This window comes from Grampus griseus, assembly GCF_964374135.1.
Source record: "Grampus griseus genome assembly, chromosome: 15".
NCBI classification, from domain to species: Eukaryota; Metazoa; Chordata; class Mammalia; order Artiodactyla; family Delphinidae; genus Grampus; species Grampus griseus.
Genome location: NC_139009.1, coordinates 41,097,615 through 41,124,791, shown reverse-complemented (window position 1 = coordinate 41,124,791; position 27,177 = coordinate 41,097,615). Strand labels below are relative to the sequence as shown.

General features: G+C 38.3%; 1 protein-coding gene across 33 annotated transcripts in view; it reads left to right on the top strand.

Annotated features, from left to right (window-relative positions):
- The window catches only part of NRXN1 (neurexin 1), a gene marked incomplete at its 5' end in the record, with an annotated part of 1,123,860 nt that overhangs the window by 477,636 nt on the left and 619,047 nt on the right, over window positions 1-27,177 (top strand). For all 33 annotated transcript variants that reach the window (XM_082672696.1, XM_082672716.1, XM_082672704.1 and 30 more), the window contains one exon: window positions 25,139-25,577. In XM_082672696.1, coding sequence (XP_082528822.1) covers window positions 25,139-25,577 — 439 coding nt within the window. The remainder of the gene's footprint in view (window positions 1-25,138; window positions 25,578-27,177) is intronic.

Sequence of the window (27,177 nt, the reverse complement as noted above, 5' to 3'; positions counted from 1 at the left end):
TATTCTGGAGACCTAAGATGCACAATAAGGAGAGAAAAAAGAAGATTAAAAGCTTGATTCAACAGGAAGGCAATCAGGAATGCACTGGTCTTAGTTTGAAATGCAGATATAAAAAGTGCTACTAAGTGTTTTTGACTGTGTTTTTGCTTTCTGTTTTTTTCTTTTTGCATTAGACCCCAGAATATATAACACTGTCAAAAATAGCCAGTAAGGTCTATGACTAAGAAAGAAATATACTAGGAATTTTGTCACTAAAGTAACTAAAAACAACAATATACAAAATGTGATTATAAAGTAATAACACTAATTCTATAATCCATATATAAATTTTCAGTCACCCTCACAGCTTAAACTCTATGTAGGTGGATATCTCTTTAGAAAATAGTCTTCTGTAAATGTGTATATGAAGAATGCACTGGTAAGTCCTATTAATAATTAACTTATTTTCTCTCCCTCTTTCTTTTCCTCTTACTCTCTCCTTTTCTTCCTCCCTCTCCCACCCCTCTCTGTTTCTCTCATTCTCTCCCTCTCTGTTTTTCACATGTTTTATAAAGATTATTTTCCTATGCTGGCTTTAAGCAAGGTCTATAGGTTAGAACCACTTCTTTAAAAAGACCTGCCATTATTTACCATTTTTAGATGCAATTTAACTTTTGGTTATGACAGAGGGCAGTTCTATTTGAAGGAAGTAATGCTTTGCCTCCAAAGAAAAATTTGCTGATGAAATAATTCTACTGTTGTAGGGAAGCATGGCTATTAATGCATTGAATATTTATTGAGCACTTTTTACAGAACAACCACTGCACAGGGAAAAAAGGGTAAAAAGCAAAATAGCTGTGGGCTCTGCCCTCATAGAATATGCCTCTAGCAACATATTCTGGATAATCCAAAAAAAATTGATAAAGTCTAATATCTGTTTTTAGGATTTGTAAATTGCTAGTTTTCTAAACGTTATTCCACTCTTTTGTCAATAAAATTAGAAAGTGAAAAGAGAGATCAGAATTCTCTGGTCCGCAGATGTAAAGTAGATAGCTAGTGGGAAGCAGCTTGCATAGCACAGGAAGATCAGCTTGGTGCTTTGTGACCACCTAGAGGGGTGGGATAGGGAGGGTGGAAGGGAGAAGCAAGAGGGAGGAGATATGGGGATATATGTATATGTATAGCTGATTCACTTTGTTATGCAGCAGAAACTAACACACCATTGTAAAGCAATTATACTCCAATAAAGATGTTAAAAAAAAAAAAAAAGAATTCTCGGGTCCACACAACTATAGCCATGCAGAACCTATCATTAAAGAGCATGTAGTATTGGGACCCAGGAAGTAGGCGCCTGCACAGAGCTTTTTGCCTCTAGGAAGCATCTCCTCCTGGCTCCCATGTGTCCTGCCCAGGGCCCACCGCTAGACCATATAGTACCCTCTGGAGAAGATGCAGCCCAGCACCAGGGTTCATGCTGGGGACTGGATTTCAGGCTGATTGTACAGCTGTGCACACAGACCTCTTTACTCACTCCACGTCACGCTTCAGGGAAGCTCAGTTACTGAGTATTCCTATTAAACACAATATGTACCCAGAATGCTTTTAATGATAGGGAAAAACACTGAATCTCAAAGATCGACCGTAACAGAATTCTCAAATGTATCTTTCAAACCACCAGAAAGGGAATGTAGACATCATTTAATATAAAACATTAGAAATTAAGTCTTTAAAATACGTCTCTGGCAACCGGTTCTATCTCACGTGGCAATACATCTTATAAGCCTAAGTGTTTTGGTGATGTATTGCACTAATCCATCCCAGTGAGCACTCTGTGAGAGCATATGTGTGCAATACATTATCTCTGGGAGAGGCTGTGGTGCTCACGTAGCAGTCCATGGTCCAGAGGGTACAGGGCAGAAGCCAAAGCACAGGGATCCCCTGATGCAGTGGCTGCCAGCGATCAAGGCAAGGGCGCTGCACAATTTGTGGGGTGGGAAAGGAACCTAGAATCCTGTTGGCTGTCAGCAAATGTTAAATAAAAGTCCAGAGGGCTATAGTCTCCTCCTCAATGTGCTCAACAGCACAATAGGATAATTCACTTTGTGCCATTCCCTTTTGGAAACCACCCTTCTTGCTTGATTTTGTAGAGTGCTTTTGGGTGACGTTAATATTTGGATTTCTCTCCTGAGTAGATACTAGGAGACCTGAGAGAGCTGGAGCAATATGATGTTACAGTTTGATACTTCCTTTATGTATGCATCTGACCTCATCTGTTTGAAGTTAATTTGATTTTGCCTGCATAGCAAAGGAGCCTTGGGAGATGATTTTTTATTAGAGATATGCTGAATCATTTAGTTTCTAAACTTGCAAACTGGAGGAAATTGAAAAGTCCTTGAAGACTGGAGCTTTTGGTGCATATCCAAATTTCACATCAGATCATTTTTCTTGACAAAAGCCAATATCTCAAGCAGTTTTGAGAGACATCCTCTTATAATCATTTGACAATTTAAGTGAACTTGTAAGGTGTCCACCAGTTTATTCTTTTTCTATTGGTTAGATAACATTTTGGACTGCTTCCTTTTACTGACATTCTATGTGCACAGGGTTTCTAATTTCTTCCTTGGTGTTCCTTTATTGACTCAAATCTTCTCTCAGTATATTAAGGCCTTATAAGGCCCAGTGCTATGTACTAGCACATACTAGGAGAAACCACTGGAGGTAGTTTTTGCATAGGCAACAACACAAATAAAGGAAATTTCGACAGGGCATGTTTGTTATATGATAATATGATGCCATTATCTATACATATAATGCTTCAGGGTTGCTTATAGCAAAAGTCACTCAATTGATTGTGGAATCACTTGTCATAAAACCCTTGATGACAGTTATTCCTTCATTGAAGATGCAGTGCCCTGTATATAACCTTTCTTACTGGGCCAATCATATTGTATTTTATACAAGTCTAGTGTTGCTAGATTCATTAGAGCAGTGGGTGTTATCTTCTTGCCTTCAGGAAATACCAGAAGAGTTTATTAAGAGAGGTAATCCTTGTGCTTTATCTGTGGCTTAATGGCCAGCCATCTTTTATGTGTGTAGTTGCAGAGAAGTACAGTTGAGAAAAATTACCCTGCTATTTCTTCCCCATGATTTCAAAAGTAGCTTTTACATCCATGTGCACTTACTGTTTTTCTCTGTAGCTCACAAATTGTCCTAGCCCAGGGTGCAGTATAGTATGTGGAGGTTAGGAACTAAGAGTAAGGGTTTTGTAGCTACGTCGTTTCTCCCTTCCAGTTACTAACTCTGTAACTGTGGTTTGGTTGGGCCAAACCATTTTAGTTTCCTGTCAGTTTCTTTATCTGTGAAAAAGGGATGATATTACTACTTACCACATGAGGCTATCAGAAAAAAAATGAAATGAAAATATCCCTATAGAGTTCTTTGTGCAATGCCTGTGATACACAGAAAAGATCCAATACATGGCAGCTATTCTTATTATGCAAGTGAGAAACTCAAATTGTCAAGGAAACCTAAATTCTCCATCACTTTTCTGAAACTACTCAGTTTTACTTCTTTTTGTGGCTCCATCTCCAATAAGCAGCTGTTTCATTCCTAATCTTTACTTGCTGATAATATGTTCAAAAATATAATCAGATTTAATTGTGAGCCTCTACATGTAAACATACCTTCTACATGTTTATATTTCTCACAATCAAATTCAAAAATTATCACCACCATACAACTGTGGATGAAACATTCCCCATCCAGGTCATTCTTCTGAGACCTAGGCAGAGATCCATATGTTTGACTTTAGATTCGTAACATTATTTTTGTTTCTGTCTGTTTCTGTCTTGTCACATTCTAATCAGCTGTGTATGTTCCCAACTCCCTCCATCAGGCTGGGAGCTCCTCAAGTCCAGAGACTGGATCTTTTTATTTTTATTCTTTTGGCTGCGTTGGGTCTTCATTGCCGCGAGTGGGCTTTCTCCAGTTGTGGCTAGTGGGGGCTACTCTTCGTTGTGGTGCGTGGGCTTCTCATTGCGGCGGCTTCTCTTTGTTGTGGAGCACGGGGTCTAGGCGTGCGGGCTTCAGTAGTTGTGGCACACGGGCTCACTAGTTGTGGCTTGCAGGCTCTAGAGGGCAGTCTCAGTAGTTGTGGCGCACAGGCTTAGTTGCTCTGCGGCATGTGGGATCCTCCTGGAACAGGGATCGAACCTGTGTCCCCTGCATTGGCAGGTGGATTCTTAACCACTGCGCCACCAGGGAAGTCCCCAGAGACTGGATCTTTTTTTTTTTTTTTTTTTTTTTTGCAGTACGCGGGCCTCTCACTGTTGTGGCCTCTCCCATTGTGGAGCACAGGCTCCGGACGCGCAGGCTCAGTGGCCATGGCTCATGGGCCCAGTCGCTCCGCAGCATGTGGGATCCTCCCGGACCGGGGCATGAACCCGTGTCCCCTGCATCGGCAGGCAGACTCTCAACCACTGCGCCACCAGGGAAGCCCTGGATCTTTTTATCATTATGTCTTCAGCACCTTGTCCAGCCCCTGACACAGAGTCCACATATTGAAACTGTCTCCCCAGTCATCCTCATACCTGATATGAACTTTAGATGACTATAATAGTATATTTTAGATTCACCAGAAAAGTACTTCTGCACACTGTCCAATTCTATATCAGTTAAGACAAGGGTAGAAATACTCATGATTCTGCGAAGGAGATAAGACAGCTGTTATCCCTATTGATCAGATGAGAAAATTGAAAAGGTACTTACCCAAATTCACACAATTAATGGCAGAGCTGAAACTAGAACCGAAAGTCCTCAATACTTTAAAACTCATTCCAGTACCCAATAGGTTCTGTCTACTGAGAAAATGAATAATCCTGAAGATTAACGTTGAATAGGGAAAAAGAAAGTTAGCTTTTTTATTTATTTTTTCTTTTCACAGAGCCCTTTGTTCCTCAGAGGTTGTCAGGGTTTATTCATATGTTAGAACTCATGTATTGGGATTTAACGTTAGGTAATGAAATGAGCTTTTACTAGCTGTGTGACTTTGGGAAAGTTACTTAAACTCTCTCATTTTCAATTGCTGTATCTGAAAATGGGTATACAAAATACCTACCTTGGAGAATTGATGCAGTTGTACTCCTAATGGCTACAATGCATACTGGTTGGCACACACTGGGCATTAATCAGTGGTGGTTATTAATATTATCGTTAACTATGAGATTACCAGTATCACCCTCATAAGAGATGAGCTAAATAAGCCTTTTTTTATGAAAGAACACACTAAAAGGTGTGTTTGAACAAGCAGAAGAGGCCAGACCAAACAAGAAAGATCCTTAAAAGAAAAGAGTACACAGTAAGTATGTTCTTTTGCCCAGAGTGCATTGAAAACAGGCTCTGGCAGCAGAATTTGCCACAGTGTCATATATATCACCTGTCTGGTATTGACCACACATTGTAGGCATCACAAAGCTCTCACTGCACAGAAAGCCTTGCTGTTTCAGTAAGTTGGGTGTAGAAAGGATATAAAAGTTTACGCAATTTAAAGAGGATATGCAGATAAAAATTATTTATTTTTCTGGTACTAATCTTGTTCTTAATTTCCCATTCCTGGTGATAGTGGTTTGAGGGCAGGCGGTAGAGAAACTTTCCAATTTTAGATCACTCATTTTCTTCTTGTTTAAAAGTATTTCTTTCAAGTAAATGTTCAGTCAACTCAGATTTCAAATTCTCTATCAGAGTTTTTTCTCCCTGTTAAGTAAGGGGAAATTTCTCTTTCCATCCCCAGGATCTTGGGGAGGGATTTCTGCTCTGAAGGCTGTACTTGGAATCATCCCTGGACTCCCTGAGGTGTCCCTCCTCAGCCTGGTCTCTAGCCATCCTTTGTGGACTGAGACATGAGTGGCCCTGGCTAGTGGTTAGGGCACTCTGTGGACATACACCCTTCTGGACTTGGGATTTTGTGTTGCCTTTATATCCAAGATTCTCTGCAACCTGCCGGAGTCTTTGAGGTTTCCCTCAGATACCCTCCTCTGCAGTTACCATCTCTACTCTCAGGTATTGATGGACAGGGCACCTTAACAAAATCAAGGTTTCTCCGAGAGGTCTTCATTTCCCCCAGGGAAGTGTGACACCAGCACTAGTTGCTTCTGAATTCTCCAGTCTTATGTATCTGGGTGTTCGATCTTCTTTAGGTTCGGTCCTGGTGGGGGAGGAGGGTCACTCCATCTGCTTTCTTTTCCCTTTATTTTTTCCTCTTTCTGAGCTCTTCCTGCAAGCATCTAAATGTTTTTTTTCCTTCCTGTGTGGTGGGAACTTCCCCTGTAATTTGCTGCTCTGTGGTGGTTCCTGGACACCTCTCCCGCTGTACCGAAATGTTAAAGTGTGCAAATCCTTTTAGACAGGGGTCCCAACCCCGCCGGCCGTGGCCCTGTTAGGAACTGCACCGCACAGCAGGAGGTGAGTGGCGGGCTAGTGAGTGAAGCTTCATGTGCTGCACCCCGTCGCTCCCCATCGCTCACATTACTGCCTGAACTATCCTCCCGCCCCCCCCCACCCCGTCCCTACCCCCTCCTCCACTCCATAGAAAAATTGCCTTCCATGAAACTGGTCCCTGGTGCCAAAAATGTTGGGGACCGCTGCTTTTAGATGTTTACTTTTCCTCTCAAGAATTGTAGCTTTGGGCTTCCCTGGTGGCGCAGTGGTTGAGAGTCCGCCTGCCGATGCAGGGGACACGGGTTCGTGCCCCGGTCCGGGAAGATCCCACATGCCGCGGAGCGGCTCGGTCCGTGAGCCATGGCCGCTGAGCCTGCGCGTGCGGAGCCTGTGCTCCGCAACGGGAGAGGCCACAACAGTGAGAGGCCCGCGTACCGCAGGAAAAAAAAAAATGTAGCTTTTACAAACAAAAAATAAATACTTACTTTATGATTTCAGTATGGAATTTAGCAAAACTTAGACTCAAAACTGAGCAGAACTACAGGTTTCTCAGATGTATTCAGCCATAGTTTTAGTGGGTGGGGGAATCAAGAGACAACAAGAAAAGAGACATTAATTGAAACAAAAATACCCTGGGACAATTAGGAATGAAGATTATGAAGGATAAAATCACACAGGCTTACCCTCTAACAGATTTTTCTCCATTGTATCTAAGAATGTAAAAGCCACTTCTTTGTTGGCCTTCTCAAGACCTACTACAATATTCTTCAAACTTACTGACTGAGTTTCCTTCCCTGTGTAAACCTAGCCCTCTAAATGGGCATTTGTAATTTTACCTTTTTGAAGCAATCAGCTCTTACAGTTGTGCTTCTAATCCTCTAATCATCACTGTGGGAAACATTTTATATTGTGATAATTTAAAACAATATCTCCTTTAGAGGCTTCCTGGTGTCAACTAGATTCTTTAAGAAATAGATCCTTGGACTTATAACTAAAGTTAAAATCAGTAAACATGTAATTTTGCTCCAGTGTAGACATCCTGATTTCAGGTTTAAACTTAGGGCTGCTTCTTGAAGAGAGTCTTCATTTGCTAACTGATTTCTTGTAACCTGGTCAAAACTAGTTGAACATTGTAATTCATGAGTGAAGGTCCCAACCACTTCTTTCATCCTCAACTCCCTTACTCCCCATTCCCTTGCTGATGTGTATTAGAATAAAAAGCGGCCCTCATTTAGAAGAGTTGCCAGGAAAAGCACTTGCATTATTTTCATGAGATAACCAGTAGTTCTTTCCATTGATATTTATTCAACAAGTACAGGGAGATTTACAACTGCCTAACATGAAGTATGGTGCTAGAGTACACACCTCTCTCTGATCCAATCACAAAGGTGACCAAGCTACAGGAAACACTTTTATTTTAAAATAAATATGTATCTATGGCCCTTACCATCACTTTGAGCCTTTAATAAGCTTCAGCATCAGATGAACATTGTGAAGGGCATCATATTATAAATTTACCATAAAATAGATGTACAATAATAACAATATAAAGAAAGAATACTTTTAAGCCTCCCACCACTGATGCAAGCATGCCTGTTTAGTTGTTCTGTTTCTCCTCCAGTCTGGATGTGTTTTTTTTCTAATCTATCCATATTTTGTGTCTAATTTTTTAATGACCTATGGGTCACACGTACAACACAGCTGCCCAAGCCTCAGGTTGCTTTCTGCAAGTCAACCAGGGACCAGAGCAGAGACTCATGTGAAAAGCTCATTGTGAGAGTTCTTGAATAAATCATATATGAATGAACACACTCACGAATCCACTAAAAGTAAAGTTTTTCCTCAGTGATACATTGTCACGAGGAAGAAGGAGCAGAAGATGATTTGATTTATCACATCTATAAGAAATTAATTTTAAATGGGATTATAAATCTCAATTAATGACATATAATTAATAGCCCCGACCTACTTACCAGTGCTATGGAAATGCCCGAGTTTTTTGTGGAATAAAGGCATTTATATTCTACTTCGGTATTTTTCTGCCTCAGTACTCTACTGCCAGCCCACCTCCTAACCCTTCTTCCTCTCTGGAGTAACATTTTCCCAAGAGCCAAGCTTGTTCTGTTTTGCTCTTCAAAGATATTCCTACTTTGATACTGGCTCATTACAGGCCTAAAAAAAACATCAATAGGGAATATTCTAATAGGGCCATTAACTTTTGGTTGTTTGTTATTTAATTTAGTAGTAAACTAGATAATCAGAAATCCACATGTATGGACAGCATGAATTGTGACAGTAATTACTTTAGATATGGTCTAAAGGCTTTACTCTGAATCCTTTATTCTTTTGTTTATAATCCTTCACAGTGCTCTAATTTCATCATATAATTATAGTGCTGCTGAGCACAAAGAGATGAAATTTATGTACCTATTATTTTCCATTTTGATCACACTGGCTGATTAATACAAGAATACTGGCTATACACCTGTAGAAGTCAGTTTACAGTTTACCAGCAGTGACAGAAGCTGGGAGGCTGGATTCTGTTGGCCTTTCAGTGCCTGTGAGCTGTTGAATTAATTTTTATTTATTCATCACTATTTAAAAAAAATCTTGAGTGAGCAGTCTAGTTTACACATTTGAACTGTAGATTGATTGCCGAATGTCAGAGATCTATTGTATTCAGTTCTCAAGTCAATATGATTGACTGTCAAGGTGATTTCAATGACAAGTCACTGAAAAGAAATATATATGCCTTAAAATATTGACTAGTTTCTATGAAAGTTCATGCCAGGATCTTTATTTTGGGGGTAATTATTATTATTAAAGTTAATTGCATTGTAGGGTGGAGTGGAGGCCGGAGCTAGATTATTCGGTCTTTGTGAGGCTTGGTTTGTTTCTATAATATTGTTAAGAGCAAGGGCCTCGGACAGACCACTTGGGTTTCAAACTTGTTTCTTTCAGTTTTGAACTGTGTGAGCTCAGTTTCCTCGTCTGTAAAAGGAGGACTCCAATTCTACCAGAGTCACCGTGTTGCACAGCTCCTCAGACATTGTATTCTAATGAATGTGCCACCTGGAATTCTGGGGCAGGGAGCCTGTTCCTCTATCTCAGCAGGTTGTCCTGAGGATTAAATGAGTAAAGTGCTTAAAATATTGTCTAACTAAGCACTCTATAAGTGTTTGGGTAAATTATTATCCTTTGGGTAAAGGTGGTTTTATTAATGACTTGGACACCTTAAAAATTAATAGTGCATTCTAGTTCTAATTTTAATGATGTCTAATAACTTTTCCCCAAAACTACTTCTAGGTACTGGCACTTGTTCTAATAAATAAGTTTCCAACAGGCTAAATTAGGCTCTTCAATCCTAGAAAAATACTGTATTGCAGTGCTGTACTCGGCTATATTGGAGCCTGAGACAAAAAGAACAGAGTAATACTGATCCCATCCTTATTTTAAAAATTAATATTTTGTTTATCATAGACTTTTTTGCATTAAAAAAAATATATTGCATTGGAACTTCCCTGGTGGCGCAGTGGTTGAGAGTCCGCCTGCCGATGCAGGGGACATGGGTTCGTGCCCCAGTCCGGGAGGATCCCACATGCCACGGAGCGGCTGGGCCCGTGAGCCATGGCCGCTGAGCCTGCGCGTCCGGATCCTGTGCTCCGCAACGGGAGAGGCCACAGCAGTGAGAGACCCGCATACCGCAAAAAGAAAACAAAAGCAAAAACAAAAAATATTGCATTGAAATATTATTTGTCTTAATTACTGAATTTTTAGCATTCTGCGTGCCCTCCACCCCTCACTGCCTTATATTTTGCATCCAAGATGAATGCCTCACTCACTTCACCCATTTCACCCCAGTTCTGGCCCTGCTATTCTGACTTCATCTGCTGTAATGAAAACAGTGTTCCCAATTTACATGTGGTTGGCGCATCACCATTCTCATGCTGACTCAAGGAGCAGGCTGTAGTAGCCAAATCTAAATCTAGACCCTGGAAACTGACCCTTAGAATGTCATTGCTACTAATGCTAAATCTCATTTTTTATTTTCTACTTACAAGGTAACTTAGATAATCTTAGTTTATGGAATCTTTAAATTTCAAAACAAGTTTTGTACTCACTTGAAAACATGATCAGGCAATTTGGTCTTAAGAGCGAAATGAACACAAAATAAGTGTGACACCAAATCAGAGTACCATAGGGCAGCCACGTGAATGGTAATTATCCTAAAATCAAGGGAGAAAGAGAGTGGGGTGGAACCCAAGGGGAATTTTTTTTTTTTTTTTTTTTTTTTTTTTTTTTTGCGGTACGCGGACCTCTCACTGTTGTGTCCTCTCCCGTTACGGAGCACAGGCTCCGGACGCGCAGGCTCAGCGGCCACGGCTCACGGGCCCAGCCGCTCCGCGGCATGTGGGATCTTCCCGGACCGGGGCACGAACCTGTGTCCCCTGCATCGGCAGGCGGACTCTCAACCACTGCGCCACCAGGGAAGCCCTCAAGGGGAATTTTTTACCAGTAGTATTAAGAGAACCACAGTTAGTCAAATGAGCCACTTGGTGGAAGAAAAGGCATAAGGTGTCTCTTTATTTACTGATGATGAGGTTCACCATGCTGGCGAAGTACACAGGAACTTAGCCAGTACCCCACGTGATGATGAGGAGCATGAACTGAAAACCACATACAAGTTTGGAATCAGATAAATGTTGAGTTGGACTCCTGCTTGGTCATCTATTAGCTGTGCAATTTGGGCAAGATACTTAAATTCTCTGAGCCTTAATATGCCTATGACACCAGACTGTCATGAGAAATAAGAGTTTATGTAAGTAGCTAAAAACTCGTGGGGCCCATGGCAGGGTCTTAATGGGTGATTACTCGTGCTATTATGATTCACATTAATATTATATCAAGCAACATACTAGCTAATCAAGGGATAAGGAGACAGCCAAATGACTGGGCGTGAAGAGGAGTATACGTATCCACATAGCCACCTGAGAGCTGGACAGCCTAGCATCAGATCAGCATCTATGTGCTGATGCGCCCAGGCCTCTTAATTTCTAAATAAAGCAAGAAAATGGTGCCAAACAGATAAGAATACATGGATCCAGCCAGGCTTCTGGTTGCCCAAGAGTGCCCGGAGCCTTCAGCAAACCAGTAGAGAAAGAGAGAGCCAAGCTGACTCAGAAAATTGCTCTCCCAGAGAGGGAAAGGGGTTGGGACGTGGGCTGGTGTAGTGCAGAAAATAGAGGGAAGGAGCTGATGACAGTATTAGTTGGGAGAAGATGATGCAACAGGCCTTTATTACACACAGGCCTCAGCACATTCTTGTAGTAATGATTTGTAGGCTGGTGCTGTTCATCTTAAGTTGCTAAAAGATACTTACGTTCTCATCTTTATTTTCTCAAACTAATGTTTATTTTTAAAAATCTCTTCTTCCATCCTCATTCTGTAGTACAGGTGAGTAAAAAAAATTATCTTGTAGTGGATTTGGGACTTTTCAGAGCCCAGATAACATTTCAGGGCATTTTCCTGTTCCGAGTCCTTAGAGAAAACATACCTGGTAACCAGTGCTTGTACAATGTCTAGGAACCTGACCGAATCATTTAAAAAATGTAGCCGTCTGGATATTTGGTCTAGGATGCTCAGTAAAACAAAAAAATTCAACTATTGATTATTCCTTCATTGAAGTGAATAAACTGAGTATGTCTTTCAATAACTTATAAACATAGGCTTAGACTGATCTCCATAAGGAAGAAACATGAGAAATTACATGACTTCATTTGCTTTTTCTTAGCAACTAATTGAATTTTCCAAGCAACCAAGAAATTTAAGCATATTGTCATCCTCCAAAACAAGGAGATCCCATTCTCATTTCTCTCCCAGAATTGTGAAGCATTTCCCCCCTTCCATTCATGGGCTAGCTGAGATACCTAGATGCAATATTCATTGAATCCTAGACACCAAAGTCAATTTTTCTTGGGTTATATGTGAGTTAGGTCTTTGTATTTTTTATTTTAGTGAATTTTTCTTGGCAAAGACCCTGCTCTTCCTGGGAGCTGATTGAGCTTCCGCAGAGCCAATGTGTTTCTCAGTTCTCCAATTTAAATGCTGCCAAAAATTTCCTAATGTGTGCCATGAGAAATTCAGCAGCACATAAAATGCCATTCATTAAATAAACAGTTAACTAAGCAACCCTTGGCAAAAGACACAACCCATCTGACATTTGAAGCACTTGGGACCTTCCAAAGGAAATAATTAAAGAATGCTTTAAGAAGAAATACCCCCTGCTTAGCAGTCATAATTGAAAAATCACAGTTCCCAACCTGGAGTCTGTATACTTTTTAGGGTCTTTAAAATTAGAAATGAAGAACAGTTACGTATGCTTATTATTTCAACAAACCCGGAAAAGGCTACGTATTTACCCACGCTTAGCACAAGCTAAATAAAACAACTATTTGCATAGGCTATAATTCGATCAGCTCCGTGGGATTACAGAAGCTATCTCATTTTTTCATTTAGATGGCGTTGATAAATTTAAGAAAATCAAACAATTCCTTAATAAATACTATTTGTTTAGTAGAGGAAATCTCTCAAAATGTATAGTTCATGGGAGATAAATAGAGTTATGAAATTTGGGAAGTAGTCATGTAAACAAGATTTGAGGGTGATTATTTCACAGAATGCTTCTTTGCTTTTTAGAGAAGTAGTCACTTATTTACTTAGATGACGACAAGCGCTCCCCTCTAGTAGTTTAAGATCTTACACATTGAAGACCGTACTAGTAACAATAATGGCTACTCTTTATTTACTCAGTGCCCAAGACCAAGCACATAGTACTGTATGTGGTTAAATAACACTACAAAATGAGTATTAACCTCATTTGATAGAGAGGGAAACTACTTCAGAGAGACTAAGGAACTTGCCCAAGGCAGTGTAACTAATTAAGTAGAGAGCAGAGCTGTTTGAATCTATATCCATCTGAATCTATAGCCATATCCATATCCATATCTGTGTATCATACAGTGCATTGCCTTCATCAGATAATATTAAAATTACGGAGAGATTTACACACAATTTATCAGGAACAAGTCTACTTTGCAAAATCTTTTCATCTCAGGTGCTAAAAACAACAGCTTTGGCTGCCTTAAATGTCAGCTTCCTCTGTTTTCTTTGAGGTTTCTCAGGTAGAGGCATGACTGAGAAGTAAAGGCTGGCATCCGTAGCAAGAAAGGGGACTCATACAGCTTGAGTGCTCACCAATTAGATAAGCAGCACTTGAAATCTCAGGTCCAGGAGGCTTAATTGAGTCCCACAGTTTTTATTGCTGAAGGGAATTTAACTACCATACAAACAGTCCCATGGAAAGAAAACCAAAAAAATTATATATTCCTGGCTGTGGAGACAGGCATTCAGATTCTGCCTTGTCCACTACTTACTGGCTCCATACTTACTAGTTGTGTGTCTTCGGACAAGTGGCCTTGCTTCTTGAAGGGAGGCACATTAAAGTGGAGCCAGAGGGCACTTTGCTTTCTCCTGCACCGATAGTCATTCACCTGGTCCTCCAAATATCTCTGATGGACTGGTGACCCACTCCTGCTATTTTACTGCAAGAAGTTCTACCAGGACCTTGTAATTATTGGGAAAGAATTGGTGTGCTTAAAACTGCATTCACTGTTTCTTTCTTTTTCTGATTTTCTCTCTATAGTTGTGTATCCACCCTCCAGCTAACAAATAATGTAATTTTCTGGCATGAGGCCAGATTCACTGATATGTTAAACTCAAAATTATTATAATCACTTATGAATAATAACTTTACAAATAATTATAATAACAGGTATTTAATTCTAAGCAAGGTATAACTTCCTTTTGCTATTCAAGTCTCTTTAAGTGAGTTTGAATAAATAATTTTGCCACCAGCTTTGACTTACTACATTTTAGAAAGCTAGATCAGAACAACCTCAATAGTTCTGTTGTATATATTTATCTTATCCATGTATAAAACAAGAACCTCTGTATGATACAATGTGTAAACATTGTTAGAATAATTAATGTAAATGGTTTGGTAGGAGGGGCATAAGATATATTAGAACATATTATAAAGCTATGATAATTAAATGAAGTAGAACTGGATCAAGAAAAAAAGAAACATCAATAAAACAGAATGGGGGACTGCTCTGGTGGCACAGTGGTTAAGAATCTGCCTGCTAATGCAGGGGACATGGGTTCGAGCCCTGGTCCAGGCAGATCCCACGTGCCACGGAGCAACTAAGCCCCTAAGCCACAACTACTGAGCCTGTGCTCCTAGAGCCTGTGCTCTGCAACAAGAGAAACCACCACAATGAGAAGCCCTCGCACTGCAACGAAGAGTAGCCCCCTCTCGCCGCAACTAGAGAAAGCCTGTGCACAGCAACGATGACCCAATGCAGCCAAAAATAAATTAATTAATTTAACAAACAAACAAAAAAACAGAATAAGATGCTCAGGAACAGAACCTTGTATAGGTAAGAATTTACCCTCCTACACTGTTGGTGGGAACGTAAATTGGTATGACCATTATGGAGAACAGTATGGAAGTTCCTTAAAAAACTAAAAATAGAGCTCCCATATGATCCAGCAATCCCACTCGTGGGCATATATCTGGAGAAAACCATAATTCAAAAAGATACATGCACCCCAATGTTCATTGCAGCACTACTTACAATAGCCAGGAGATGGAAGCAACCTAGATGTCCATGAACAGAGGAATGGGTAAAGAAGATGTGGTAGATATATACAATGGAATATTACTCAGCCATAAAAAGAAGGAAATAATGCCATTTGCAGCGACATGGATGGACCTAGAGATTGTCATGCTGAGTGCAGAAAGTCAGACAAAGAAAGACAAATATATGATATTGCTTATATGTGGAATCTAAAAACGGGGTACAAATGAGCTTATCTACAAAACAGAAATAGAACTACAGATGTAGAAAACAAATGTGTAGTTACCAGGGGTAAGCGGGGGGAGGGATAAATTGGAAGATTGGGATTGACATATACACAGTACTATATATAAAATAGATAACTAATAAAGACCTACTGTATAGCACAGGGAACTCTCCTCAGTACTCTGTAATGGCCTATATGGGAAAAGAATCTAAAAAACTGTGAATATGTGTATATGTATAACTGATTCACTTTGCTGTACACCTGAAACTAACACAACATTGCACATCAACTATACTCCAATAAAATTTTTTTTAAAAAAGTGATAGTAGATTCAGATGTTGAAACTTTGGCATATCCAAAAGAACATACACTGGTATACCATGTCATTGTGAATCAGTGGGGAAAGGACAGAGTCTATATAGTAAATGGTATTCATGCATATAGTGAAAATATACTAAATGGTACATTATACATATGGCCACCCCCTCAGAAAAATGTAAAATTAAATGATGGAGGGAGCTTCACTGAGCTCATGAGGCTAGAGATGTAGAAGAACATGAGTTGGTTAATCTAGACATAACATTCAGTGCCATCATTTTGTTACTATCAGTCAGTTTGAAGATACCATTTTTGGTTGATAAGAAGATAGTTTCCCTTGGGAAAAAAAGAGTGGCTACTTTCCCCTCGTTGAGACTAACATGATTTAAAAGTTTCTGGATAAAGCAGACATGCATTGCCCCTATTAGCAGCATCTGCTGGCTTGGAATAGAAGCTTTAAACCCTAATTTATAGTGTGTTACATTCTGCAAGATCATGAAAGACTGATGCTGAAAATATCTTCATCATTTAGTTGCAAAATAACAGTAAACATTGCAAGTTTATTGTTTCTAGTTAACTTTTTCAGCGTCTTTCTAAATTCCATTAGTGGGGGAAATAACAGCAAGATGTTTTCCCCTCAGGACTTTTATTTTTATATTTGAGCAGCAGCTTATTGTGAAGCTAACACAGTTTTAAAGTTAGAATTGCCTTTAAATCAGTTACAGTTCCCTTTCTGCCATGTTGCAGAAAAGACAGCTGCTCTTCATTTGTAATTGCGTAAGGGCCTCTGATGATCCTGTGCCTGAGGTAGAGAGAGTTCATTGTTCTGTTTATTTAATTTTTTTAGCAGAGGTTTTTGGAAGAGTCCTGAACAGTAAAGTCCCCAATACTTGTTCATGATCAGAGCTTGATGCCCACTGGAACAGTTCCTTAGCTTATCTCAGCTTCATTTTACTCATCTGCAAAAGTGAATTGATCTAGTTTTCAACCTTTTTTTTTTTTGAGTCAGCATCTCAAATCTCACATTACTGACAATCATTGTTCATTTTTGCTATATACATATATTTTTTTCCCAAAAGGCATTAGTGATTTATTGCATATTTAATGTGAGAAAAAGAGACATTCTTGTTTAATGGAACTCGAGTTCTTTTGCCACACACCCATATGCCACTGAAAGCTTCATTAAATAGAGCTGTTACCCCAGGGACAATGCAGTCTTTTAGCTCCTACGGTTAACTTGTACAGATGGTACCCAGTGTTGTCTGCCGACTTGAGGCAGTTCACTGATGGTGAAATGAGGGAAGGACAAGCAAGAGGGTTTTTCTTTTCCTTTTTCTTCTTCTTTTTATGAATAAGGTGTATTTGGTCATGCTTAATTGGAACTAAGCAAAAAAATATTTATTTCCCTATATTGCTTAAACGAAATATTTTTTTCTCTTTAAATTTCAACTAATTTTTGGTGTCAAATTAAATGTCATATGCCTTTATTGAGAAATGATGTTATTGGTGTCTGTTTTCATGTTCCATAATTAGTTTATTATTATATTATAAAAAATGTATTTTGGTATGGGGAAATTTTCAGTTTAGTTGAACATTTTATCTGCACATAATCTCTAAATAGAATTAGATAATGAGACAAAAACCACCAAATCTTCCCCCCCCCCAAAAAAAAACCCTTCTTATCTTTCAAAATGCCTTATGTAAATCTCCTTAAGATTGAGTTTCCTCAATGCTGTCTTCTTTTTAAAGAGGTATTGAGCTACTTTGTATAGGGCTTGTACATCTCCTACACTTTCCTTCCCATTTCTACCCTTTCTCTGATCCACTCCGAAAACATAAGTCCCTGCACCTGGATGCATATCTGCCTCGATGGACATATTCAAATTACATATGAAAACTTCTGTGGTGTGACATTCTCAGAAATTCTAAAATCTTATTAGTTCCTTGATGAGTTAAGTTCAACAAACTTTTTTTTTTTAAACCTTTTTATTATAAGCAAGTTCTGTGCTAGGCTCAGTGTAAGAAAGTAACTAGCATAAGAAACTTGATCTTGGGTAGATGATAGGACAATTATGAGTACAACGATTAAAACAATGTGATCATCACGCCCCTTGCCTCTACTCTGCTTTTATAATTATCTCTTCATGGTGGCAGGAACAGTAAGGAAAGTCTGTTGAATTTTTTTTAATCTTAATTGAAAAAGAAGACTCTTTTTTTGGTTTTCTCTTTGGCTACTAGCCCTTCCTTTGGAATGTGCGAAGCTTATAAGGGCTAAAATTTGTTTTTAGTCAAGACTTTTTTTTTTTTTTTTTGCGGTACGCGGGCCTCTCACTGTTGTGGCCTCTCCCGTTGCGGAGCACAGGCTCCAGATGCGCAGGCTCAGCGGCCATGGCTCACGGGCCCAGCCGCTCCGCGGCATGTGGGATCTTCCCGGACCGGGGCACGAACCCGTGTCCCCTGCATCGGCAGGCGGACTCTCAACCAGTGCGCCACCAGGGAAGCCCTAGCCAAGACATTTTTGACCCTAGACATTGAGTAAGACCATTTATATATTTTAGCCAAGAACTTTCTAATTTCTGAAATTATTAAATATTTGTATTTAATATATAAATATATTTGTGTTTAATATACATGTGTTTAACGTATATAAATATATGCCTGTTTATATTTTGGTGTGTATATGGTATATATACATATGTATTGTCTACTTATCTATCTAGAGATGTACAATCTATTCTAATTTACGTGTATATTTTTTTCTGAACATTAGTGATAGCAGGTTTGACATGTATTACATTTAAACACATTTACATTGGGAAATGTGTAAACTCTGTGTGTGTATGTGTCTGTGTCCACATATAGTTTACACATACATATATAGCAAATATTCAAGAGAAATTAAACTGGTGTATTCTCAGGGGTCCATATTTTATTGGATTGAGCATGTGTACAGGGAAGTGATTAAAATTGCATTTTCTTCAGTACCTTACCTAACAAGTACTTACCTGATTAAATTGAAAGTGTGGTGTTTGAAAAATCATTTCAAAATAATAAATAAGTTAATGTTAGGGATGAAAGTTGTGATGCAGTTTATGTCCTTTTCCCAGCTGCTTCTTATCTAGGTCATGGCAAAACAAATGCCATTACTTCCTACTTGCCTGAGTGGTCCTTATACTGTTCACTTACTGGCTAACTCTTGGTTGTATTTTGAAATGAGCACACTGCTTTAAGTAGATGGTACATGGACAGATCACAGATAGGAAAAAAGAAGAATTAAATTTGGATATTTGAAATATTCTGACTTTTTCTTAATAGAATAAAAGCATTAAGTGCATTTAAAACAAATAAAAAGTAAAACTAAAACAGTCTCCTTCAATTAATTCTTAAACCTCCTGGACTTTTAGAATATAGTCTGTCCTCCCTATCTGTGGGTTCTACATCCACAGATTTAACCAAGCAAGAATGGAAAATACTCAGGGAAAAAAAATACCAGAAAGTTCCAAAAAGCAAAACTTGAATTTGCCATGCACTGGCAACTTTTTGCATAGCATTTACATTGTATCAGGTATTACAAGTAATCTAGAGATGATTTAAAGTATATGGGAGGATGTATGTAAGTTATATGCAAATACTATGCCATTTTATATGAGACTTGAGCACCTGCGGATTTTGATATGGGGTAAAGTGGGAGTGACCTGCCACAGATACCGAGGGAGGACGGTGCGTCTACATATGTATACATATTTGTATATATAATTTCCTAAATGACATACCTGTTTAAAACGACATTATAGTCCTAGAAACAGAGAAATAAACCCCTCTGCCTAAATTGGGCTTGAAAAGATGTTTTAATCAATAGTCACATGAAAAAATTCCTCTGCTTAACTGTGATATTTGATTCATTTAGAGAGATTTTAATCAGGACAAATGGAAAGAAAATACTGTTGTTTTTTTTGGAACAGTCCATGTAATTTATAACAGGGTCATTCTTTTGCGTGGTGGCAAATAGCTGTTTGATTGTGACTCTCCTACTTAGCAACTGTTATCAAAAACTCAGTGAAATTTCCTGCTGAGACAAAGACAAAGTTTGAAGTTAATGTCATTAGATATTCAAAAGGAGTATTAGGCACGGTCATGATGAAAGACACTCAGTGATCTCTGTACACGTGTACTGATAAAATAGGATAATGTTACCTATTTCCTAGGTTGCTCATGAGGAATAAACGTATAATACGTGTAAGTATCTTGTAACATAGCCTGGCAGAAAGTAAACCCTCCATACATCGGAATTGATTCTTCTTGAAGTGTTGGGGTGGGTAGTTGTTGTTCGATGACATAAAACCCCTCTCACGAGTGAAAGTGAAACTCTAGGGATCACCAGCTTCCTGTATATATTTTCTGGCTGAGAAACCTCATCTGCAAAGAAAGCCTTCACTGTACTTCAAACTACAATAGGGCTATCAGAATAGAAAAGAAAGTCCTAATCTGCTTTGATCTGTTTGATCCTACTGTTTGCAGCTCTATTAATTACTTTAATACACTGACCAATCATCTACCATGTGCCTTGTTAGCTGTTACCCTTGTTACAACATTTAGATTGTACAACTCCATTAAGTCACTGTAAGAATGATAATATTGTTATTCATAATGATAACAGCCACGTTAATAAGAGCAACTACTATTTACTTGAGTGCTTACTCTGTGCCAGGTCCTGTTCTTAGCACTTTAACTGAAATATTATTCATTTTTTTACAATAACCCTAATGTGGTAGATATTATTATCCCAATTTACAGATAATACTGAGCCTTTTGCAAGGTTGAAGGACTTCCACAAAGTCACAGGATGGCAAGAGGGTGAGCTGGAGTTCTCTCTGAAAGCTGACTTGAGAACCAGATTCTTAGGTCTCACTTGTGATTGCTTCCAAGAATGAGAGAGAAAACCAAGACTCAGATTAAAAGGAGTCACTCACGTTCTCTCAGGGAGGGTCATGTCAGAGTCAAGATCTCTGCAGAGAACTCGGACTCTGACTTCAGGGATTATTTTACCACCCCTCCTACTCTCATAGTTAACATATGAAAAGCCTTGATCAATGCCTGTTAATTAATTAAATTAATTCAAGAGCCCCATTAAGGCTTCTAAGCTAAAACATATTGATAACAACAACAACAAAGGTCATGATCTGAGTGGCAGATAATTTTCCTACTGATCTGCTTATTTCACACATACTTACCTCCTTTGGAAAGAGATTTATCTATCAGCCACCAGTTCTTCAATACCATCTGTACAAATCTTAGATAGATAGAATCCTTGAGGCATGTCTGTGTACCTGAAGATGAGGTGAACATTCTCTTTGCTAATGGAATACGAGTTTCAATACATCTCAGAATAGGGAACGATATCCTGGCATCAAAACCACAACTGGAGGGCTTCCCTGGTGGCGCAGTGGTTGAGAGTCCGCCTGCCGATGCAGGGGACACGGGTTCGTGCCCCGGTCCAGGAAGATCCCGCATGCCGCGGAGCGGCTGGGCCCGTGAGCCATGGCTGCTGGGCCTGCGCGTCTGGAGCCTGTGCTCTGCAAAGGGAGAGGCCACAGCAGTGAGAGGCCCGCGTACCACCAAAAAAAAAAAAAAAAAAACACAACTGGAAAAAGCCAGATAAAGAGAAGGAGCAATAGGGCATCTTTTACCTCTTCCCCAAATCACAGAGATTGAGGGGGAAAAAGCTCAAGGATTTATGGATTTGACATGCCTTTCCTTTTTAGATGTCTGTTTTAGAAATTAAGAAACCGAGACAGAGGTTAGGCAGCCTGACTTAGGTAAAAGCTTTGTGATTAAACTAAGTCTGTATCCAGACTACCAAACTTCTGTTCTTTAGCCTACTTACTCCCCCTGCCTTTTTAGGACTATTATCAAGATCAAATAAAATACTCAGTGACTGTTTACCTCAGATTTCCAGCCTGGGCATATAAAAACACAAACATACTACTCCTTTTCTTGCCCATTTAAGTGTGAGTGACATTTTGAAAATTCTAACAAATGTTAGAAGAAAGGGAAAACATCATCATAGCAACGTGTAGAAATTGTATGGCAGCTAAAAGACAACAAACAAAACCCAGCAAATAAATAACAAAAAAACCCAAGACCCCTTTTATGTTTCTGTTCCTTTGGGATTTATGGTATAATTTCATGAAGCAAGAAGTGAAATTCAACATTTTGAATTACTCTTCAAAGAAACTGAAAATCAGTATCCACAAAGAAATATTGATTCCATAAAAAGATCCAAATGGGTGTGCAATAATATCACCAATTGTTAAGATGATAAAGTGTAAGGAGGTTTGTTGAAAGTTGAAACTATTAAATAAATTACAATTTTTAACATAAATAAGAAAAAAGATATATGAATAATTATATATGATTTAAAACCATATTATCTCAGAAAGAAGCAAAAAAAAAAAGATTTGGAGTGCTTACTGGCTACTCCTTGTTATTATAATTGAACTATATTCAGGTCATATTAAGAGTAAGTCTAACTTTAGAAAAGTAGAGTGATTATGAAATCTGGGTCAGCTGAAGTAGTTGTGTAGCTCTGAGAGCTATCAGCCTGCCTATCCAATATTGCCTTTCTGTCTTCTAGAGTTGCCTTTCAAAGAATACAAAATAAGAAACAAAAACACACTGTGCTTCTCCTCAAGATAGTTCTTCTATGAAAATTATTCTACCCCTGCAGAATTTTAAATCAGGTGTTTTTACTCTAAAAGTAGTTTACACCCCAAAAAATGAGTTTGAAGGTGATAGGTCAACTTGCCATTCGTACATAAGTTTCCACACTTTCCTAGAGAAATTAGCTAAAAATTATAGCTAGGTTATGAGATGGGTCCACAATATTGCATTCTGTTATATTTTAACTATATTTGTAAATATTGTTATTAATAATAGTCTATAAGCTGGGAACTAGGTTAAAAAAAAAGTGAAGAAAGAATGTTATTCAACTCTCAGCAAGTATTTATTGGGTGTCCTCTCTGTGCCAGGTACTGATCTCGTTGTAAGGTTTTTGCCTGCATAAAGCATAAATTCTAGTGGAGATTCATACTCCCTTTTTGGGGTGAGGGGGTGGTGCATGGCTCACCCTAAGTATTGTGATCTAGGGAATCCTTACGTTTCTTCTCCATCTCCCTGAACCTCACTGAATCACCAGGGAACCCAATTCACTCATGAGATTATAAATCCCTCACTGAAATTCTCACCTACAATTGCCCTAGCCCTACATGTTTTCACCTTTTTGGTAGCTGATGTGGGACTCATGAGGCAATATATCCTGCCTTATATCTACTTGCTCATGTCAGAAACATCCAATTCCATTGCTGTGGTTCTATTTCATGGTGATGTGTTAGCATTGATCAGCATTACCATCTGCATCATTTGGGTCAGAAAATACTCATTCCTGATCAATACCTATGTCAAAGGAATATCCATATATTAAAATATAAATCACCAGGAAAAAATGAAAACAAATATGCAGGTTTAGGTAGCTCGAAAATCATGGTGAGAGGTTATAAAACTTGGAAAATCATCCATGAAAAGCATTTTATCCACTACTGAAGATTCCCAAAGAAAGGCAATCCTAAATCAACTTTCACAAGGCTTAATAGCTCTTTCTCTTTTCTAGGAAGTATGTTTAAGAATTAGTCTAATTCCTTTTTGTTATTGCTTGAGTTCATTTTCCCTTCTTTTGTTGTCAATAGATGCTTGTTAAATCTTTATACATATTTGTTCAAAGAATAAGGGATATGGTATTCTTTATAATAATCCTTCTTCAAGATAAAGGTAAACTGAAACACCAGGACTAGCATTGAAAAGATGTGATTTATTTAGTTGGCATAAATCATGTAAAAAAACACCAATTATATGAGTGTGCTTAATTTCTAAACATTTTCTCATAATGGATTAATTTAGAACTAATATATCTGTGTCTCCTAGATGATAATAAAGAGATGATGATATTTATTATCATGCAGTTTGATGTAGTTGATGTTTATTAAAATCTTACAATGTGCTTGGCATTGGATTGTTTGCCATGTAGATTTTCTCACATGCATTTTCTTCTGTAATCATTATAACCATCCTGTAAAGTATTATGTCTCTATAAACAAAGCTCAGAGATCATACAGTTATGTAGTGCTAGAGCTGGAATTTGAGCTCAGGGAGTCTGATACTGGAGCTTGCACTCTTAATCACTCTAAAAAATAAAGTATCCATTACCAAATCCTATCAGGAAATTAATCAGCCACACTATTGGCTCGATTGGTCATGGGTTTGGAAGAAATAACAGCTGTCTTGACCTGGTTAACTTGATACCACTAATCAGACACAGGCTTATTTTTTTCTGTTATGCAAGTATATTTTTATACATGGATAAATGAATTTAGAAACTGACAGTGTTGGCTGCTGTGAAATTTCGAGTGCCTTTGTAAAAGAATTTAGATAGTTATCTGGACATAGATAACTAATTTATTCTTAAGTCTGTATGACATATCTTTTGGAAATGTAATTATCCATGGTATGGATTTTGTAGGGAAAGGGTATGAATCTCTATGTTGAAATAGCTATGGATTTATTAAGGTGATGTGATAGCAGATGCATGATGTTGTGAGCCCTGCCAGTGGATTTGTCCAAAGTGCTATTTGGAGCCCCCCAAAAGCCCTAGGACTATTAACAAGCAATGAGAACTACCCAGCCACCTTAGATGAAGTGCCTTTGGAAATGAGGGTACAGGACAAACTTTGTTCCACATTTGTATACATTAAAAGTGAAATGGGACATTAGTAATATAGATTGAATGGATTTAGGATAAACACCAAGTTCCAGAGTTAGCTAACATTATTCAAACAGTTACTAATGCAGGGCAGGGCAAGAGAGAGCTTCTGTATCTTAGTCATATTTTATGATTTTTCTGAGAAAATTCAGGATGTTTTTTACCTCAACTTGTGATTATTTTACAAAGTTAATATGCACCATGAATATATAGACCATAGAAGAGATCCTGTATTTTAGGTTACCGGTATACAAAAGTATCTAATTTCAAATATTTTAGTGATGGCAAAACTGAAAAACCTCAGTCCTTATATTTAATAAACAAAGCATAATAACCAACTAACAAAAGCAAATGGTTCTATACATGCTTGGAATAATGAAAGTTCTGTGCAGATTTATTCAAGTTATTTGAGTTAACTACAGGTACTTTGTGTATGTGTGTGTGTGTGTGTGTGTGTGTACACATTACTTGAATGAAATTAGATTAGAATAGTTATGTTCAATAAATTGATACCTGGATTTTATTTGGCTGAAAAAGCTGTCTTATACATCCAAAGGCACTAAACATTGTATGTCTTTTCATAATCTACTTGGAAATTACGTGAACTGATGACAAGTTCGAAACATTAAAATATGGGCCCAGTTTCTCACTGCTATCCTCTGCCTACAGGTTGTGTATAAAAATAATGATGTAAGGCTGGAATTATCTCGACTTGCCAAGCAAGGAGACCCGAAGATGAAGATTCATGGAGTGGTGGCCTTTAAATGTGAGAATGTTGCAACTTTGGACCCAATCACCTTTGAAACCCCAGAATCTTTCGTCTCTTTGCCTAAATGGAATGCAAAGAAAACAGGCTCCATATCGTTTGATTTCCGCACGACAGAGCCCAATGGCCTCATCTTATTTAGTCATGGCAAACCACGGCACCAAAAAGATGCCAAGCACCCCCAGATGATAAAGGTTGACTTCTTCGCTATTGAGATGCTGGATGGCCACCTCTACCTCCTCCTAGACATGGGGTCAGGCACAATCAAAATCAAAGCCCTGCAGAAGAAGGTGAATGATGGAGAATGGTATCACGTGGACTTCCAAAGAGACGGACGGTCAGGTAATGTATCATTTTTTATGCTGTTTATCTGCTGGAACACCACTCCTAAGGAATGAAAACCAAGACATATTGAAGAGTTCTTGCATTTCTGTCTTTAGGGTAGAGGAAATTGTTATTATTTCTGTTTCACATCATAAAAGAATCAGAAGGAGCTAATTAATCATCATAGTTGGGCATCAAACCCCAAATGCTCAAATGGCTTCTAGAATAGCTTCTTAAATGAACATTAAATGGATAATCAAGTGCCAAATCTTGCAAGAAATTTTATCTTGAATTTTCAAATGACAAAATTCAGTGTTCTTGTGTTCCCAATTATCTCTTGTCTCATTGGATGTTTGGAGGTGCTTGAAGTGGCAAATATAAAATATGAAAAAAATTTCAATGATTCATATATAAAATCCTTAGTTTAATACAGTACACTTTTTTTTTTATCCAAGGTGGGTCTATGGTATCAAAAACACTTTAATCAATACAGTAGGATTTCAAGGATGCAGGCAAAACTCCGCTGCCTTCCAAATAGCTTCCCTTTCTGGTGAAAGAGGTTTGGAATTCCACCAACAGGAATTCATTTCTCTGGCTTCCTTTCGCTGCACGTTTCTTTTTTCTGGAGTCGTGCATGTGAGGTGGGGGAAGGAGAGGATGTTTGTAGTGAAGACCTGAATAAATAACGTTTACTTGCTCTGAAATGTGGAAGTAGATTAGGGAGCTTAGCGAGTTCCCCCAGCCTGTTTCTGCCAGAGTTAGCAGTTAATTTGCTACTTAAGAACCTTCAGACAGAAGACTTAAAAGGAGGATGGGAACATGGACTAATCTTGTGTTTTGAAATATTAACTTATGGATGTTATCACTTGACTTGAAATACATCTAGAATAAAATTTTGAAAATGACTTTTAAGAATATATATAATTTTAGTCAGACTTTATAGCAGTTTAATTAAGTGGATATCTTTTGGAAGTTCAGAGGGGCAAAAAATACTACACTTAAGATCAATGAGGTATTTTCTAACTATATGAAGAAATACATGGTTAATGTCAAAATTTCAGTAAATGCAAAATGATATAAAAAGGAAAATAAAACCATTCATTATTCATTTGATAATGAAGATTTATACCTGGATATTTCTTGCCAGTCTTAAGTGGTGGTGCAATTAATTAGTTTCCTAAGTTCCTTGGATGACCTATTACAATAAGGATCAGATAAATACCTTAATCCTTAAGCTGAGGAAAATCTACTTTTGCTGTTTGAGCTCTTTAATGCATCCAAATAACCAAAAGTTTATTAACTGCCCTGTTTATTCCCTCATTGGAAAAGGCCAGAGCAGAAAATATCAACTTTAATTTACAAAGTTCAATGCTGGATGGGAAGAAGAAAGAGATGCCTTAAAAAAGTGTTATTTGCAGTAAGAAAGAAGATAAACAAAATGTGGGATTTTTGTCAGAATCCAATGGAAAGATTTAGTATGCTTGGTTGTGTTTTGATGGTAAAGTACTTTTATTCGATTATGATTTCAGATTAGTGAATTGGAACAAACAGTATAAAAACTAATGCTCATTCATTAAACCAAGTTCTGCCTTTACTAAATTGAAAAAAAAAAAAAGAG